The sequence below is a fragment of the Besnoitia besnoiti genome, chromosome IV, assembly GCF_002563875.1.
Source record: "Besnoitia besnoiti strain Bb-Ger1 chromosome IV, whole genome shotgun sequence".
In the NCBI taxonomy this organism is placed as follows: domain Eukaryota; phylum Apicomplexa; class Conoidasida; order Eucoccidiorida; family Sarcocystidae; genus Besnoitia; species Besnoitia besnoiti.
Window position 1 is genome coordinate 1,839,523 of NC_042359.1, and position 17,245 is coordinate 1,856,767.

General features: G+C 60.4%; 1 protein-coding gene across 1 annotated transcript; it reads right to left on the reverse strand.

Annotated features, from left to right (window-relative positions):
* Positions 1–304: 304 nt before the first annotated feature.
* On the reverse strand, positions 305–16,357 carry BESB_054000 (uncharacterized protein; the record flags this gene model as incomplete). Its single annotated transcript, XM_029363835.1, has 6 exons — positions 305–4,449; positions 4,868–4,954; positions 5,524–5,653; positions 6,192–9,815; positions 10,067–15,759; positions 15,979–16,357. 6 exons carry the CDS (start codon positions 16,355–16,357, stop codon positions 305–307), a joined length of 14,058 nt encoding a protein of 4,685 aa, XP_029219758.1.
* Positions 16,358–17,245: the final 888 nt, after the last annotated feature.

Genomic DNA, 17,245 nt, shown 5'->3' on the forward strand with positions numbered 1-17,245 from the left:
GGCTTCATCCACGAGTCTTCCTGTGGAAGAATAGGCTCACTAGGCTCAGCACCCTTGTTTTCTCTCCCGTATCTGTCACTAGTTCCGCATTTTTCTTACTGGCTGTTGTGCCAGTGGCCTCGGGGCCGCGGCGGGCAGTCTCGCACCGCAAGTCTCGCAGCTGTAGCGCAGACGGGATGATGGGCGACGCCGCAAGCTGCCGGCCTGACAATGGTGCGGCAGCGACGCTGCTCTTGAAGTCCGCAACGTGATGTGGAGGTGTCTGTGCCTCGCTTCGCTCGGCTCCTCTTTGTCGTCGGACTTATTATTGTTCGTCCTCTCTCGTGTCGCTGTCCTCCCTTGCCCCTCTCTCTGCGACCTCGTCGCTCGGCCCTGTGCGCTCTGCAGGCTGATGCTTCCTCCTGTCTTGCCTCTGCTCTTCGTCGTCGGCCTCGTCTCGCTCCCTTCTCACGCACCTGCACTCGCCCGCGTGCGCGTCGCGATCCTCCTCTTTCTGGTCACTCTCTTCGCCCCCTCTGCGGATGTGTTTTTCGCCTTCGTCCTCGTCCTCGTCTCCGCTGGAGTCGCCAGTCCCCCACCGGCCCCGGTCGCCCAGCCGGTCGAGCGTCTCTTCCAACGCCTTGAGACCTCTCACCAGGAGCGCATGCACGCGGCGTTGTCTCCGCCTCGCCGTGAGAAAGGTTAGCGACAGAAGGAACGAAGAACGGACATCGGGGAACGGGATCAATTCGAGCTCTTCGCAGCAACCGGACATCCACGTCTCAAGACCGCTGCTGGTTTCCCTCGTACTGAGAGATGCATCTGTGTGGGTCAAACTGTCGCGGGTCGCTGCTTCGTTGTGGTTCCGCGAGAACAGTGCCTCGATCAGAAGCGACTGCCTGACTGCGAGAGTTGCGAGATCTGCCTCCTCCGCCGCGTCTGTTTTCAGTCTTTCGGTACCATTTCCAGTGCCGCCCTCCGTCCCGACCTCCTCTCTGCCTCTTGTGATTGCTACTTCGTTCTGGCTTCCCTCCAGACGACTTCGTCTGGCTTCTTCAGCGTCTCCTCTCTCCCTTCCTTCTTCAGATCCCTCTGAAATCGCGTCGGCGTCCCGTTCTACCTCCGTTCTCGCGTCGTCACCTGCCGATGCGGGCACCCTCTGCGTCGTCTCGGGCAGCGCGTGAGTCGACAATGAAGGTTCATTTGCTCCCCCCTCTTTGCTGCCATGCTCTATTTTCGCAGTCTCGGTACCTGCCGCAGAGTGCAGCAAAGTGTTGTCGCCCTTCTGAGCGGGGGAAGTCGACGCCGCGGCCTCTGCGTGCGGCGTCCATCTGCCTTTGGCCTCGGCGTCCGCGATGATGTTTGCTGCTTGCTGCCCGCGTCCGGCGGAGTCGTCGTGCCACTGTGTCTCCCCCGGCGGTGTGTCTGCGCCTGCCACGGAAGCGGCTCGCGCCCTTTTCGCCTGTGCGTCACTTCTCTCGGGGGCTCCATATCCCCCCCCGCCAGACGGCGACACTCCGCGCGCCCGTTTGTTCCTGCAGCTCGCGTCGAGCCGCGTCGCCTCGTCGCCGCGGGACTGTGAATCCGTGAGCGTCTCTGCTGCACTGACAGGCGACCGGTCGCGAGGCGAGCCACCCGAAGCAGAAGACGCAGCGGACTGCCCAGGGGAATCGCAACAGGATGCAGCAGAAAGTGGAGGAGATGGCAGCCGCCCAAACGACCCCTCAGGGTTTGCGAGTGCAGAGCGGCAGCCAAAGGCGGACCCAGACGGGGAGTCAGCGTCAGCGGAAAAGAGGCAGGGCCCCCGCCGGCCGCCGACCAGCGATAGCTCGCCTCCGACTGCGCTCTGTGCGTCTGTTGCGCAGGCGGTGGGCGCTGCGCCTTCGCCCGTCGCCTGCGTGTCGCGGACCGCTGCCGCAGAGGAGGCGCACACCTCCGGAGACAGGGCGAACCGCGCCAGGAGAGCGTCAAAGGCAGACGCGGCTACATGCGAGAAGGGCAGAGACGTGCACGCGCTTGCATCCGGCAGAGGGCCGCTTTCATCCGCTCGGAGAGGCTCCGGTCGAGACAACACCGCACCATCTTCCGCCGTTTCTGCGGCGTCCTGGGGCGTGCCGGACGCGAGCTGGACTTTAGTTTTTGCTTCGGTGCTCTCTATTTTCGTTCCTTCGGGGACGTGCATGTCGACTGCTGATTGAGCCAACGAACGGGAGGCGTCTGGCGCTGCGGCGGGGCTACCCTCGCGAGTCTCTTTGCTGCATGGTGTGCGCGGTGATTCCTTACATTCGGGTCCATCTCCAGCTTCCTTCTCATGCGGCATCGGCTGTGATTCGGCGCCGCTCCCCTCGTGGAGGTGCTGAGCTGTCTCGTCACGAAGAGGCAGTGAATCAGCCTCGATGTCGCACTGGTGATCTGTGGAAGATGACGCTAGCTTCGCCTCAGTGTCGTCTTTTTTCATGTTCCCCTCCTCTTGGTTGCCATCTCGTTCCAGCGTTTCTCCTCCGCCTTCGGTTCGGGCTGTTAGCAACGCAGGGATTGGAGCCTCGGGGGACTGACGGATGAATTCCTTGGCAAGTTTGCATTCCTCGCCAACACGTGCGCGGCCTTGCTCGTATTCGCATTCTCGATCTTCGACGTCGTCTTCATCGCTGAAAACCAGGTGAGGTATGCTCCTGTCTTCACACATTGGCTGTTTGTTTCCATAGGTCCTCCTCGCCTGCCGCCCATTGCCGCTGGGTGCCGCGCCATCGGTCCCTTCGCGCTTCGGCCTTCTCCTCTCTGGCGCAGGCTTGCCTTCGTATTCTCTCTCTCTTTCGGCCTTCTTACCCTTTCGCGGTTCTTCGTCTCTGCTTTCCGCTTTGATTCGCCGGTTGGGCGTCTGGGTGGCGCCACCAGCCCTGCCACGCAGCCCTTCCTCTGCGCGAGAAGCAGCAAACTCCTCATCTGCATTTGCTGACTCTGTCTTCGGCGAGGTCCCCTCCCGTTTCTGCTCCTCTGCAGGGTCGTTACCGTTCCTGCTCACTCGTGAACCGACGTGTTCGTTTGTCGCGTCCTCGGTGTCCTTCGTCTCTTTCAGAGCTTTGCCCCCCCCACGCGCGGATATTTTGACACGCGCGCCATCTTGTCGTGGTCCCTCTCCGTCCACGCTAGCCTTCTCGTGCCTTTCCTTTGGCGCATTTTCATCATTCGTTCTTCGCGGAGTCTGTGCACTTTCATCCTTCGTCATCGGCTCCCTTGCTGCCTCTCCTAGGCGCTTCAACACTGGCGCACACGCGTCCGTCTCTTCGTTAGACCTGGTATCGTTGCCTTTGGCTCGTTTCGCTCCCTCGTGCCCTGGGCGGTTGCCTCTCCTTTCGAGCTCCAGCCCCCCTCTGACTGGCTGTTCAGGGGCCTCGTGGACTCCAGCGGTGTCTCCTGGCATTTCGGGTCTCTCCGCTTTGCACGTGCTGTAGCCCGTTGGCAGAGCCGCACTGCGTGCCTGTTCCTCTGCTCCGTCGTCGCGCGCGTGAGGGGTGTCTTCCAAACGCGCAGTGCCTGCTTGATTCCGCTGCCCGCGCGGAGTGTCTGCGTTTCCGCGGGCGCGACCAGCTTGTGTTTCAGATCCCTCCACGGTCTCGCCGCGGCCGTGCACGACTACATGGTCTGATGAGTCTCCATTTCCAGGGCATGCACCGTCCCCCCCGCGCGCGGCCCAGGCCTCAGGCTGCGGCCACTCGAAGCTGAGCCAGTAGTCGCAGAGACGAAGGCGCAAGGACGGCGAGGCATTCGGCGGAAGGCCTGCGTCTCCGACCGCCGTCCGTTCCTCGCTCTTCGCACCATCGACCCCGCCCTCTGTACCAGCGACCTGCCTGGCTGTGGTGTGTGCTCCAACCTCCCCCTTCTCTTCGTGTAGGAGCTGGTTGTCCTTCTTCGGCCGCTGCCAACCTGTGCTGCGGCCCTCGAGCCCCGTCGTCAAGCCCGCCTCTTGCTCGAGGGCCTTTCCCTGACTTGCTTCGGAGTCTACATGGGCAACGCGGCGCGCCTCGCTGTGCTGCGTGCGGGTTCTGCCTTTCCTCCTCGTTGCTCTCCAGCGGCTCACCCTGTCTGCGTAAACCGTTCCTCCGCTCTCCGGCTCCTTCAGCGCGCTGCGCGCTGGGTCTGGCGAGCCGGCCGTGTCGCCTGGCTGCGCATCGTCTGCGTTAGGCGACTTGGAAGTCGCGTCATTTCCCACACTGCATGGCACCGCGGGATAGAGTTGAGACACAGACGCGGCCAGGCGTCGCGAGGAAGCGAAAGGCGTGGAAGGGCGCCGGACTGCTGCCCCGCGACCTGAGCTCCAGCACGCCGAGGGTTGCAGAGGCGACATTGATGGAGGCGACGAATACGTGGAGCCAACAGTGAAGAGTGAGGAGCTCGAGGAAACGGCGGACCAGGGAGAGGGCGGGTGCGGCGCTGGAGAGCTGCACACGATTCCGCTCGCGTGCTGCAGACCTGAGATGGCAACACCATCCCACGAGAACGTTTTGCGTGGGATGCGGTGCAGCCACCCTCCCGCGGCTGTGTTTGCGACTCGCGACTATCCAGAAAGACCGCGCTCTGTCGCCAGGTTGTATCTAGCGAACGCAGAGGGGCTGACGCGCGACGGCGTGCAGACAGGAGAGGCGCATGTGCGATGAAGGCAGCGAAGTCAACATGAAAGGTCGGCCGCGGGAGGAGCGATGACGGAATGACGCAAACGCCGATGGAGGCTCGGATGCCCGCAAGAAGCTTCCCGTGACGCACACACACAGACGCGGCGAACGCTGCAAAGATCACCAGCGAACAGGCAGGTCACGAGCCCGGCCTGCGCGTTGGAAGACGAGCCGGAGGCGGCAATCCCACGCGCCCTATGCAGCCGTGCCTGCCTCACCTCGGGTTGCCGGCTGCGTCAGCCCAGGCGTTACACTTAAGATGGAGAAAAGCCGCCGACGCTCTCGCTCCAGGCGGGACGCGTACTCTGATGGCAACGCCGCAACGCGAGAGGAGGGGCTGCCGTGACTGCGCTAGCGGCAGAGACAAACCAACAGCTCGCCAGGCGAGAGTCAGAACGTAAAACCCACACACGATACATGGCCTGGACATCATCTGTGTGTTTTTCAAACCTACTTTGTCCGGAAGAAATGGTCACTGGTCCCAGCAGTAGCGGCTGAACTATAGGAGACTCGAGTATTGTCATATGCATATTAGGAGTAGCACGCATCTTTGTACCCATACATACTTGTGGCTCGAAAGTCGTTTTCCGCCTGTATGCTTGTCACAGGTAGAGAGACAGGCTCCGCTCGCACCCAAGAGCAAAGTTTGATGTCGTTTATTCGGTTCAAGTTATACACCTCTGGATCACGGATCCTGTATACCAAGACGATCGCTGGAGGGGCGCGAGGCACAGGACTCGCGAGACGATGCGGAGCCGAGCCTGGTGAGTGGCTGCCAGGTCCGAAGTGGAAGGTCGACACGGGCGACAGATATGCAGGCGCAGGGTATATCTGGAAGCAGAAAAAGCGAACCCAGCCAGCCTCGGCCTCCTACCTTCAGCGAGGCGCTGGCGGAAGAGCGCCCTGCAGCGAGTTCGCAGCTCGACGCCCAAGTTCGTCTGAATGCGAGACACAGAGGACGCGCGCTTCGGCCTGTGCTTCCTGCCTCGCCTCCGGCGCCGAGCCTGAGACGCAACACAGGGAACGACCTGCAGCTAAGAATATTCTATTTTAGTATTCTCCTGAAAAACGCTTTTTAAGCCCGGTACTGGGCGCCCAAAACTCGAATTTCAGATATGCGCGCAGGACGACAGACTCCGGTGTTCGACTCTCTCTGTCGTGACAGGCTTCGGCGCGACCCTTGCCCCGTTTTAGCGGACCATGCAAACCCTGCCCTTCTCTCTTTCTCGCTCTCTCACAGGCGAGCTTCGACTGCCATTCTCGCTCAGTGTGGGTATGAGCAAGCCTCATCGGTTGCCTCAGGCAGCTGAGTCGCATTTTTAACGGGCCTATCTGGGCGGACGTGCATCGTCTCTAATAGGGCCTCGCCACGCGGATGCGATCCGCGCTGTTCAAACCATCCAGTGCCCCCTCAGAAATTGACTGTCCCACAGGCGTTCGTTGTCTCCCTCGCTGACGATCCTTTCTACTTGCCTCGCGTTTATTCCTGTCGTTCGAGTGCGCCACGACGCTCACTGGTTCCGCGCTACTTGTCGCGCTCACCTGTCTTTTCCGGTCCTCCTCCGCCTTTGTCGCGCCTCCCGCGCCTATCGCCGCTGCGCCAGCTGCCCCGTGAGACCCCTGTTTACGGTCGCCTCGCGATGACGATTTCCTGGAAGTCTGGCGGCCCGCGTGCGAGTGCGAGGCGAGGTCAAAGAGCCGCGCCGTACCGCCGCCGCTCGCTGCCCTCTCCGCGCCCGAATCTCTGGCGGGCGCCGGCTGCAGGGAAGGCGAAGCGGTAGGCACAGGCGACGCGCTGGCAGCCGACGCAGAGGACGGAGGTTCAGGGGCACTGGAATACGCGCCGGGGCGAGAGAGGTGGCGCCCGGCGGGGGAAGAAGGCGGCGCGAACGCACAGGGCTGCTGCAGCGACGTACGGCAGGGAGAAGGGGCGGAGTGCGCGTGTGAGGGAGGCAACGCAGGAGGCGATGGATGCGCAACAAAAGGCGCAGACGGAGGCGGCAAAGAGGGCGACGGAGGGCCGGGAATGGGGGACGAAGCGGCCGAGGGCAGCGGGCGATTGGAATTCGGCGGCAGAGGAAATTCAGGCGTTGAGGCGGCGCTGAGATAAGCTGAGAAGGGACCCGGTGGCGCACGCAGCGAAGCGGATAAAGACGCATGCGACGTAGAGGCAGATGGAAGCGAGGAAGCTGGAAGAGCATCTGGCGAAGCCAGAGAGGCAGGTGATGCGTAAGGGAGCGAGGAGGGCGCTGGCGGAGAATTCGACGGGGCGTGCTCCGAGAATGAGCGGGACGAAAAACACGTATGCTGCTGGGGCACTGCAGCCGGAGGAAGCGGCGAAGTCGAGGGAACCATGGCGCCGGGGGGATGCGAACCAGGAGAAGCAGACGATGACGATGACAATGCCGGTGGAGTGGCAGACGCAGGAGCAAAGCGTACTGTCGGAGAAAGTGAGGGATGAGGCACAGACGAAGCAGCCCAAGATCCTGCCGCGGAGGAAGAGCATGAAAAGAAGGGGAGGGACCTGTGAGAAAACGATGGCGGACCCGGACGTGCAACCAGCTGGTCCTCCCTCTCGAAGGCCCTTCCTTCTACGTCACGCGGCTGTGCATCTTCATGGCTGCAGCAGGTGGCAGTCGCGGTCTGGCCGGCGTACTCAGAAGACGCGACTGAGGCCTGGGACGGGAGATGCGATTCTGAAGACGCTGAGGAAACGGCGTGGACGCCTCGACCAGTCCCCGTAAAAAACTCAGCAGGGGCTTTATCGCTGGCTGCATCGTACGCACCTTCAGCGCCTGCGTAGGCTGCCTCTTGAGAGACATTCTCCTCGCCTTTCCTTCGCGCCTCTCCCGGTGCGGGAACCGGAGACATACGGCGGAGTGACTCAGGCCCACATGGAGCCGAGCCAGCAACTGTCTGCGCCAGAGACTCTGTCTCGGAGTGACGAGCTCTGCTCTCCGGCGCGAACTCAGTTTCAGATATTGCGATCTCGGCCCCCGACAGTCCCCCGCGCAAGAGCCCACCGGTGCATGACTCCCCTGCTGGAGGGAGGAAGTCTTCTTTGGGACCGTGCAGAGTTCTGGCGAGCGAGTCGTCGTCTGCCTGGAGTCCTCCGTGCTCTCTCTGCAGCGACGGAGAGCGGCGCGAGCCGTGGGGCTGTGCGGCGGTGGAGCGCACGCGGCAAGGCATCTCGTGACCGCGGCTTTCTCTGATGGCCAGCGCCACAGACAGGCCAGATGAAACGCCGTCCCGTAGGAAGAACTTGAGACAGTGCACTCCGCAGTCTGAAGTTGAAAGACGCAGGAAGTCAGCTGGCGAGGCGCACGCCGGACGCGGCGTCCTCGAGGCTTCTGAATCTGCGTCAACCTGTTCTTCGGGCGCGACGGCCGTGTCGTCGTGAGCTTTGTTTTGGACAATAGCACCGGGCTCGCTTGAGCTAGGAACAGAGGAGACAGAAGCGTTGAATGGGGGAGACAGTTTCGCTGAATCTTTCTCGGTTTCCTCAGTAGTGATTCTTCCGATGCGGCCTTCTACCGCGTGCCCTGCCTGGGCCTGCAGGGGGGGGCCAGCTGCGGCCGCCGGGAGACTCGTGCTGCTGGCAAGATCAAAGTGAGCAGGAGGGAGACACTGGGGTTCGCGAGGGTCCCGACCGCCAGTCGCTTTCGTCTCAGGCCCCAGAGATGGCAGTTGTAGCGGGGAAAGCGCTAGGCATTTCCCTTCCTCTTCGTTTTCTCCTTGTTCCCCGTTGAGAGACGGCAGGCAGTCGAGGCTGGGCACCCAGTCGACGCCCTCAGCTGGCGGCTCAGCCGGGGGTGGGCTAGGGCAGAGCGGAGACGCACAACTCCGTGGGCATTCACGACGACGACAAGAGGGAAATGACTCCGCGGTCAACGGAGGCTGGAGGGGAGAGGCACACGCCGAATGCGAAGGAGCGACACCAGAGAGAGAGGAGGAAGCACTAGCGTCCTGAGTGGAGGAAGCGCCTACCGGCGGAGTCTGTTCCATGGTACTTGCGTTCACGCCTGCCTCCGCACCGCTTGGGCGGTGTCCTTCAGGCGGCAAAGAGGCACCCTCACGTGCGCTGCACTGGCAACTCTGATCATTCAAGGAGCCCGGCCTGCCAGTGCAGATACTTCCAGGCGTGCGATGAACTTTCAGCCTGTCTCGCTGTGTTGGGGTTTCGTCACCACGAGGCAGGAAAGTCGAGTCCATGTCCTCGCCTCTGCTGTGTCTCACATGTCGCTCCAATCTAGTCGAAAGCTTTTCTTCCTCATATAGTAGTATTCGCCCTGCCGGCCCTGTATCAGCATCCTCCATTCGCTCGTGCTTCTCCGGGCCTGCGTCTCCGCTGGCGGCTTCGTTCTCAAGGTGTGCTTCTTCAGCAGCCACCAGCATATCCGCGGCGCCGCCGCTCGCCTTCCCTCCGTTTGCATGCTCCAGCTTCGGTTCCCGCCCGCTCTCACGCACGCAGTTTGCGCGTTCAGCCTTCTCAGCCGGCAAGCGACCCTCCTTTGCTCCGTGTGGATCTTCGCAGCGTGCTTGCGTGTGCGGGCTGCAGCAGCCTCTGAGATCTTTCTGCGCGCCGGTCAGAGCGGTCAGCTCGCCGCTCAAGGGCGCGCCCACACTCGCACCGCAAGCCCCACTCGCCACGCGAGCTGCTGCGCCAGACTCCTGAGCCTCAGCAGACCAGCGACTTCCAGCCGCGTAGCAAGTCAAATAAGAGGCTTGAGGAGAGGAGACACGAGGCCCGGAGGCCGGAGGCGCTGGGCAGCGGGAGGACGCATCAATGTCAGGCCGCGGAAGTGATGCAGAAGGGTTGAGTAATTGTAACAGGCCCTCGTTTCGAGCGCCAACTTGTACGTGGCTGTCTGCAGAAAGGGCCGACGGCGGGAATGAGTCGGCGAGATGTGCAGAAAGCGGCAGTTCTTTCCGCGGAGCCTGCGAGACCACGTCGTGAGTTGTGCCTGCCCCAACGAATGCGGACGAAGCCTGAAGCCGAGAAATGAGTCTGTTCAGGTCGCGTTTTTCAAGCGAGAAGGAGGCAGGAAGCAACTGCGTCTCTCGGCTCTTGCAGTGTCTGGCCATCGAAGCTGAAAAGGAGGAAAAGGCAGGCGGAAGCCGCAAGCACAGCGGACGTAGCGTCGACGGAAGGAGGTGCGGAGCAACCTGAAGAAAAGGGATAGGCAAGAATAGAAAGAGGAGAACGAGTCAGCCCACGACTAAGGAATTTGCGACAAAGGGGGAGACAATCGCGGCGCAGACTCGAGGGCGCTAAGTCACACGAAGGCGGGGAGTCGGCGGCTCGTCAGCGAAAAACGCACACGGGAAGCACAAACGTGCAGAGACCGGTTCACGTCCCGCAACGTCAAAGCGCAGGGCGTTCACGCTGGAGCCATCCCTGTGTAAGGCCAACATACCTCTCGTGCGATGCCAAGCCAGAAGGACTGAACGGCGGAAGAAAGCAGGCTGCACGAGGGGGGGACGGAGGCCTTGTCCGCACCCGCGCTTCCGTTCGTCTCCGCGCTCTCCACAGACCTTTCTTCTACTTCTCGATGATCTGTGTCTCCAGCGCACCCGAGGACGGTATGGTCGTGTCGACTCTTTTTTCTCCGCCTTGGGCCCGGTTCCTCTGACGGAAAGCCAGAGGCATAGGGTTGTTCTTGTGCTTGCGTGAGTGGTTTTTCTCCATCGGATGTGCCACTTTCTTCTTTCTGTATGCCGCGCTTGCTGCAACTGCAAGGCCTCCCTCGAGCATCTTGATCCGCTCTGTGAGGCCGTCGTGTGTCTCGGCCTTGCTCTTCTGGCGACCTCGGAACTGCTGTATTTTGTGCCTCAGAGTCCGAGTCACAGCAGTCTGCTGTCCGGTGTTTAGCCGCATGCGTGTGCCTTCCTCTCTTGGTTTGACCGCTCTCTTTTGTTCCTGATCTATAGCCTGAACTTGTCGGTGCCTCCCCTATTCCATCGCCGCTGACCTCTCGTCCTTGAGCCTGTCCCGAGTCGCCACGGTCTTCTCGCTTGGTTTCCTTGTCGTCTTCCGGTCGCCTGCCTCCTGCGTTACGCGGTGAACTCCAGGTGCAACTTCCTGAGGCAGTGGTGACGCTGGGGCTGGGAGTGGGCGGCCGTTTGTCAGCTGCAGCACAGTTTCGGCTCCCCCCGGCACTTCCAGGCGCCTGCGCATCCGCTTTGTTGAGTCGCGTGCTTCCGTTATTGCCGACAACGCTGCAGTCGAGCTGCGCTTTCATCTGTGCCTGGTCGTCTGTATTTCTCTCCTCGGGCTGGTCGACGTCTGCCACGTCGCCGCTCGTCTGGCGCTGCGCCTCAGGTCGCTGACCCTCTGGTTTCGACTGCTGCACACGCGCAGCCCATAGAGCTCCCGCGCTTGTCTCCGGCAGGCTGCTCGCTGCATCCACGGCGCGGCAGCTCCCTTCTCCCTCCTCTGTGCCCGCGGCAACGGCGCTTCGCACACTTCGCCTCGGGCAGCCTCGGCTGCGCCCACGTTGCTCATGCCTTCTTCCTCGCAGCATGAGCCCTAAAGGCTGTGGGCGTTCATTCAACTCGACGGCAGGACGAGCATCTTTTTGGTCGTCTAGTGGACTCGCTTCTGCGTCCCCCCGGTTTTTTTGTCGGCTTGGTTCAGGCAGACCACCCGTGTCTCTCAGTTTCCCGGTTTCGCCAGAAGTTCTCTTTTGCTGTGGGGAGAGGTCGTCTTCCGCGATCCTTCCAGACACCTCGCGGGAGGAATCGGCGGCGCACGGAGGCGAGTGGTCTTCTTGGAGCCCGCACCGCCCCTCCCTTGGCAATGCGAGTTCCTTTCCATCTTCCTGTCTTGTGTGGGTATCTGCATATTCGCTTTCGTTGTCCTGCCTCAGCTTCGCGTGCCCCTTTCTGCGTTCCCGGGGAGGCGCCTCAGGTGCAGAACGAGGCAACTCGCCCTGGCTCGCGGTACTCTCCACCAGCGCAGGGTCCGCCGGCGGAAGCAGCTCGGAGGAAAGGGTTAGGCGGCACGAATGAAGTGCTAGCGGGTTTGCATCGACGTCGCAGTCCGCAGGTTGAGATTCAGTCTTCTCTGCGATAATGTGGCACCATGCGTTGTCTCTGAGTGCACTGCGGTAGGCCCTTCCTCGTTGGCTCGGAGGCGAAGAGTTGGTTTCCGACGGCTTTTTCCTGGGCACGCATGGCGACCTCTCGACTGTCGTGTGTGTGTGAGTGGTGCCCGTTTCTGTGCTTTCAAACACGCCGAGATACACGGCCTTTTCTGGGGTGGCACTTCTCGGCAATCCATCGTGCCCGTCCTCGACCGCGCCGCTCGAGTTGTCGATAACCGAGGCCCTGAGGATTGTCTCCAGGCGACGCTCTCGCTCGGCGAGCCACGCTTCTGTAGCTGCTTTCCTTCGCTGAATATCGGCTTCGGGTCCGTGGCACAGCGCCAGATGCTCCCTCTTCGCGTTCTCAGATCTCTCGCTAGAGTTGCCGCGCCCTTTCCCGCTGGCAGTGGCGAGCCCGGCTGCGCGGAGGTCACACGAATGCGGAGCCGACAGCAGAGAGTCACTGGGATCCGGGACAACAGCGGGGGCACGAGTCGCGCGGCAGATCTGGAAGCCCCTGCAGCCTCGTTTTGAGCGTCGCGATGACTTGGGAATACCCGCGCGGCCGCGCGAGAAACCTGCAGGCATCGGAGAGTGCAACACGGCGCTGGGATCCTCTCTGGCGTTCGTTAGCTTTTCCTCGTCCCCGTGGTCAGTGGCGCTTGTCTCTGCGTTTGAGCCAGATATGCTTTTAGCAATGTTGTCTGTCGCCGCGCCGCTCCAGTCTTCCACTCGATGCTCAGCTGCGGCGGCGCCCTCGTTCTCGCTTGCGTCTGGCCGCTGCTCCACATCTCCGAGGGAGCTCCTTTCTGCTGCGTGCGCGCCTGCGATTCCCTCCTGGCAATGCGAGGTATTTCCATTTATTTCGACACACTCGTTGGCTGGGTGGGGCGCAGGAACCTGAGACTTTCCACTAAATTCGCGGTCTCTTTCAGACTGAGGATGCTGCTTGTCGGTGTCTTTCTGCACCAGCGAACCGACGCCCACTTCGGTTTCGCCCTGCCCGAGGAGTGACGTTGAAGAGCGAGGCACGCTTGCGATCGCGTCTACGTGGAGTCTCCCCTCGTCATGGGAGTTTGCAGGCTCTGTTTCCATCAAACTCCCTCTTACGTCTGACGTGGCGCTCGCTGCCGCCGTTGCATGGTTCCTGTCGGGACCCGGGCGGCATTCGACTTTGCGCTGCTGCATACCGCGGTGTGGCTCGTCGACGCAGCACTCGGGGCCATCTCTCAGGCGGCTGGAATCAATTTGTCGGCTTGGCCGCCCTTCCGCGTTTGATAGATGGATACACGCTCCGCCTTGTTTTACGTTCTGTACGCTCGCGGCGGCCGACAAGCAAATACAGCTCATGCTTTCGCATCCAGCTCGCAGCACACGTTGGCCTTCCACGGTGCGCCCTCCTGAACTTGTATTAAGCAAGACGCACTTTCTCTGATGACATGCACCGCGGGATACATGAAGAGAGTGTCCTCCGGTATTGAAACACCCCAGCTGGTCGCCGCTTCCCTTGGGCGCCTCTGCCAACTTTTGTGTCAACACGGCGGGATCATCCCGCCTACACTCGTGCATCTGGGGTGCGCCTTCGCGGCAGGCCACCGTTTTAGAAAACTCCATTCTGCAGTCGCTGGCTCTCTGTGTGTCAGTTGATGCTTCACCTGTTGTTTTGTTGCTGTCAGTTTCCGCATGGGCTGCACGGCCTTCCTGGGTGACGGCCCCTACGGCTCCGCTAGATATTTCGGTTGAGTCTAGACTAATGGACCCACCATCCCATACCTCATTGTGCTCTCCAGTTTTCGTGCCGCAGCTTGTGCCTCTCGCCTCTGCTTCGGCTGCCCGTTTTGTATCGGCAGCCAGCAGCGGAGCAGACGCTTGATCATCAGTGCAGTCGGGATCCCTGCTCGCATGCGGTGGTTTAATATACGGTTCCGCATTCAATGTCGAAGCACCGCGGTCACACCGCGGAGGCCTCGCCGCTGCGATGTGTTTGTGAGGCCCACTGTTCAACTGCCGTTGGGGGGCTCGGCCAGCTGCCTCTCTGCCGACAGCCAAAGCGACGCATTGCTTCCACTGGCGCTCCTGTCGGAAATCAAAGGTCATTTCGCACATCTCATACATCAAGGTTGAGTGTGGAATATGTGTGAGAAGGCTTTCCAGTGCGTTGTCAAGTTCGCCATCATGAGGCTCGGCCATTAACTCAAGCGCTTCATGCGTGATCCTGTGGTGGATTGTGCCCGTTGGCTGCATTCCGTGGCTGGTGGCTTTCTCTGAGGGGAAGCATCGCACTACGTGAGCCTGAATGCCACTCGCTCGAAGGCCAGTTGATATCTGATGTTCGTTGTGGCTAGGCAACACCGGGGCCTCTGAATCAATTTGCGGAAGCGCTGCGGTGTGACCACATTGCTTCCCCAGTGTGGCCCCAGAATACTCCCGACGTGCGTGGCTCGGAGGCAGGCGGGCTTCTGAGTACATAGGAACATTTGCTGCAATCGTCAAAGCGGGCGTATCAACACCTGGGGACCAAAACCCAGGTTGCCCGAGGCCCGTTTGGAAGGAGCCGTTTGCGGCTTGACAGGCACTCGGTGCGGCGGAATCCGTCAGGGCAGCGACCGCTCCCTCGTTCGTAGACACAGGGCTCACGAGCCAAGCCGGGTGACTTCGCAAGTTTGAACCTGAGGAAGGCCGATATATCGCATCGAGAAAATGCCTGTGCAGTGACGTGCTGTGCGTTATGCGGCTGAGGAGATGGTGCTGTAGTCCGCAGTTCATTTGTTGCGAGGTTCCCTGTGTTGCCTTCCTTCCTGTCTCTTTGTTTCCAGAAGCAGCAGTCACAGGGAAGTGCCCCCCTGAGGCTGACAAGCAAGGAGCCTTAGACGGGCTGCTGGTGTGAGGTCGAGGGTTGATTTGTTGCTCCAGTACAAGAGGCAGGCTTTCCCGCGAACTGCCATCACCTGTCGCTGCCTGTAGTCTAGCGCGCACGTCTGGTTCAGGAGACACCGGACGTATTAGTTGCGAGCTTCCCGCCAGCTCCACAACAGCAGTACAGCCAGGGAACCCTCGCCCCCGAGGAAGACCTGAAGGCATCCGAGACTCGCTCGTGGACGTCCGCGTGGCGTGCTGTTCACGCATACCCAGATGGGCTCCTCCTGCGTGTGGCGCGATGCCGCGGGGAGGGAGCGGGGCCGGTTGTAGGCGCTTGCGGGTGGCTGGGTCGTCATCCGTGGCCTCGTGCCTGAAAGCATGCTCCCCTCCATGGGCATGGAAGCGTACAAGACTATGAGGAGTATCGCTGCCAGAGAACTGAGGCAATTGTGAATGGCACTGCTTTACAGTTTGCGAGTTGTGAAGTTGAGCGGCTGGCGTCAGCCATCTCCCAGGGTCACATTCGTTTGAATACGAGAGGTCCGCTTTATGTTCTGGCGGTGTCTGTGCAATATCGAAGCCATGCAAAGTCATCTCTACGTCAGCCAGGCTAGGTGGCTTTTGATGGAGACCGGAAACGCGGGCCTCATGTCTGTGGCATAAAACTTGTATTTCCCCATTTGACCGGCCAGTCACTTCTCCTGAAGCAGGGTCCTTGACAAATCTGCTGCGCTGCAGCAGGGAAGGGCTTGGAGGCACAGATGAGAAGCGAGTCGCATCGGACGACAAAGCCGCCCTAGATTCGAACTTTTCCCACTCCCGAGGTTTTGCTTGCTTTCGCACAGGGCTCGAGGAATCTGTACCTCGAGTAGGGAGCCCATGCCCGTGTGACCCCACCTGCTCTTCAGAAAAGATATTCGTGCTGCTGCAGCCACCCGCTGATGCTGTGGTCGGCTGAGCCGCAGTCTCATCAGACGCACACGTGGGCCTAAGCTTGGGGTAATCTAACGGATGCGCTGCTCTTTGAGCACTGAGTGAAGGCCACGAAGAGCCCTGTGGCATAAGGCCAAAAGAAAGTCCCGACAGGGGGGGCAGTCCTGACAGTGGAGACTGTGGCTCAGGGCGGAGCTTGATGGCGTCCTTTCCATGGAATGAAGGCACCCTTACTGGGTGATCGAGGAAGGAACTCAAGAATTCCCGTGGTAAAGATTTCTGGTCTGTTTGAGAGTGCACTGGAGGTGTGACTGGGTGGAAGGTACTCGCTGACCATGGAGAGGGAGGCAGCGGACATACAGAAGGTCCCCCGAAACTGTCACAGTTTCTCTCATTGTCCGATGCCATCTGGAATTCCCCTAGGGAGACCCATTTACGACTAAGATGCTTACATGGAGGTTCAGGCGACATTCCTACATGTGCCGCGACCTTGTGGTCCGAGCGAGGGGCGACCGGTGAAGAGACGACACCAGCTCTTAAGCGCCCTCCCGTCTGCGTGTTGTTTTTGAAACATGGGGGATGACTCGGGGTTGAGAGAGCCGCTGAGGGCGGCATCCATGGTACAACTGTCTCATAGCTCGAGGCGGGGAAAGAAGACGGGTAGTCATCACACTCGTTGAAAGGCAGCTTCTCCGGCGTTAAATTCGAAATTCGTACCAGGTTGTCCCGCGTGCCTAAACTTGAGTAAAGCCCTTCGACTGGCCGTAACCGATCATCGCCGAGTACTTGCGTGACCTCATCCTCGGCTGATCGGGAATCAGCGGAAGCCATTCTCTGATCGAAATTGAAGAGGTAGATGTAAGCAGGGCCTGAAAGCCGGTGTAGGTAGAACTGTGAGCTGCCTACGTTTCATCGTGCTGTCGCGGCTCCTGGAGTTGTATCCTCGGCAGTTGTCTGACAAAATACGCAAGTTACGCTCATCCTTCTCTTTTGGATTCCTGTACGGGCGGAATACGCTTCCCTTAAAACCCCATAGTACCTGCTGTGGAAGCCGACACCATTCAATCTTGGTGATCTCACGCCGAATTTCTTAACTGGCCATGTTGAGATGAATATAGAAAACGTCCAGAGCAGATCACTGTTGCAGATAGTTCATTCACTCGTATCGATAATTCTCCAGTTTCAACTGTTGAGTAAAGGCCGCCCTATGCCATCATATGCCGAGGCCATGGCTAGCAATCCCCCAGTGGGCTCCGCAGGAGAGGGCATCAGCTGAGGCCCCTTCCGAGCTCAGGCTTCTGAGCATCAACGTGGAGGAGTAATCGGCGAAACCAAAAGCCTAGCACAAAGCCATCGCGTGATGGACTTGGCGCCCCAAGCAAAAATTGGTGTAACGCTCGAACTTTCGATGTTCGGAAGCTTCTGAAACGAGGAAGCGAGTGCACTAGAATGCATGTGAGCGAGGACCTGGCAAGAGGGGGTGATAGGGCATACGAGGCAAAGAGAAGCATGCGGATCCGTCAATCAGCACTGTGGCCCCTCGTAAGGAAACATGAGAAAGGAAGCCCGTTTGCTCCGCGTGAAACAAGGGCGACAACTGCGGGCAGCGCATAAGGGGTCCGCGCAAAGGGTCGTGACTGCCTCCTTTTTTTTTGAGTCCGCAGTCCTCTAACGCTCAGGCGACCTCTTATACCCGCGTGTTTTCTGCACGCAAGGTCA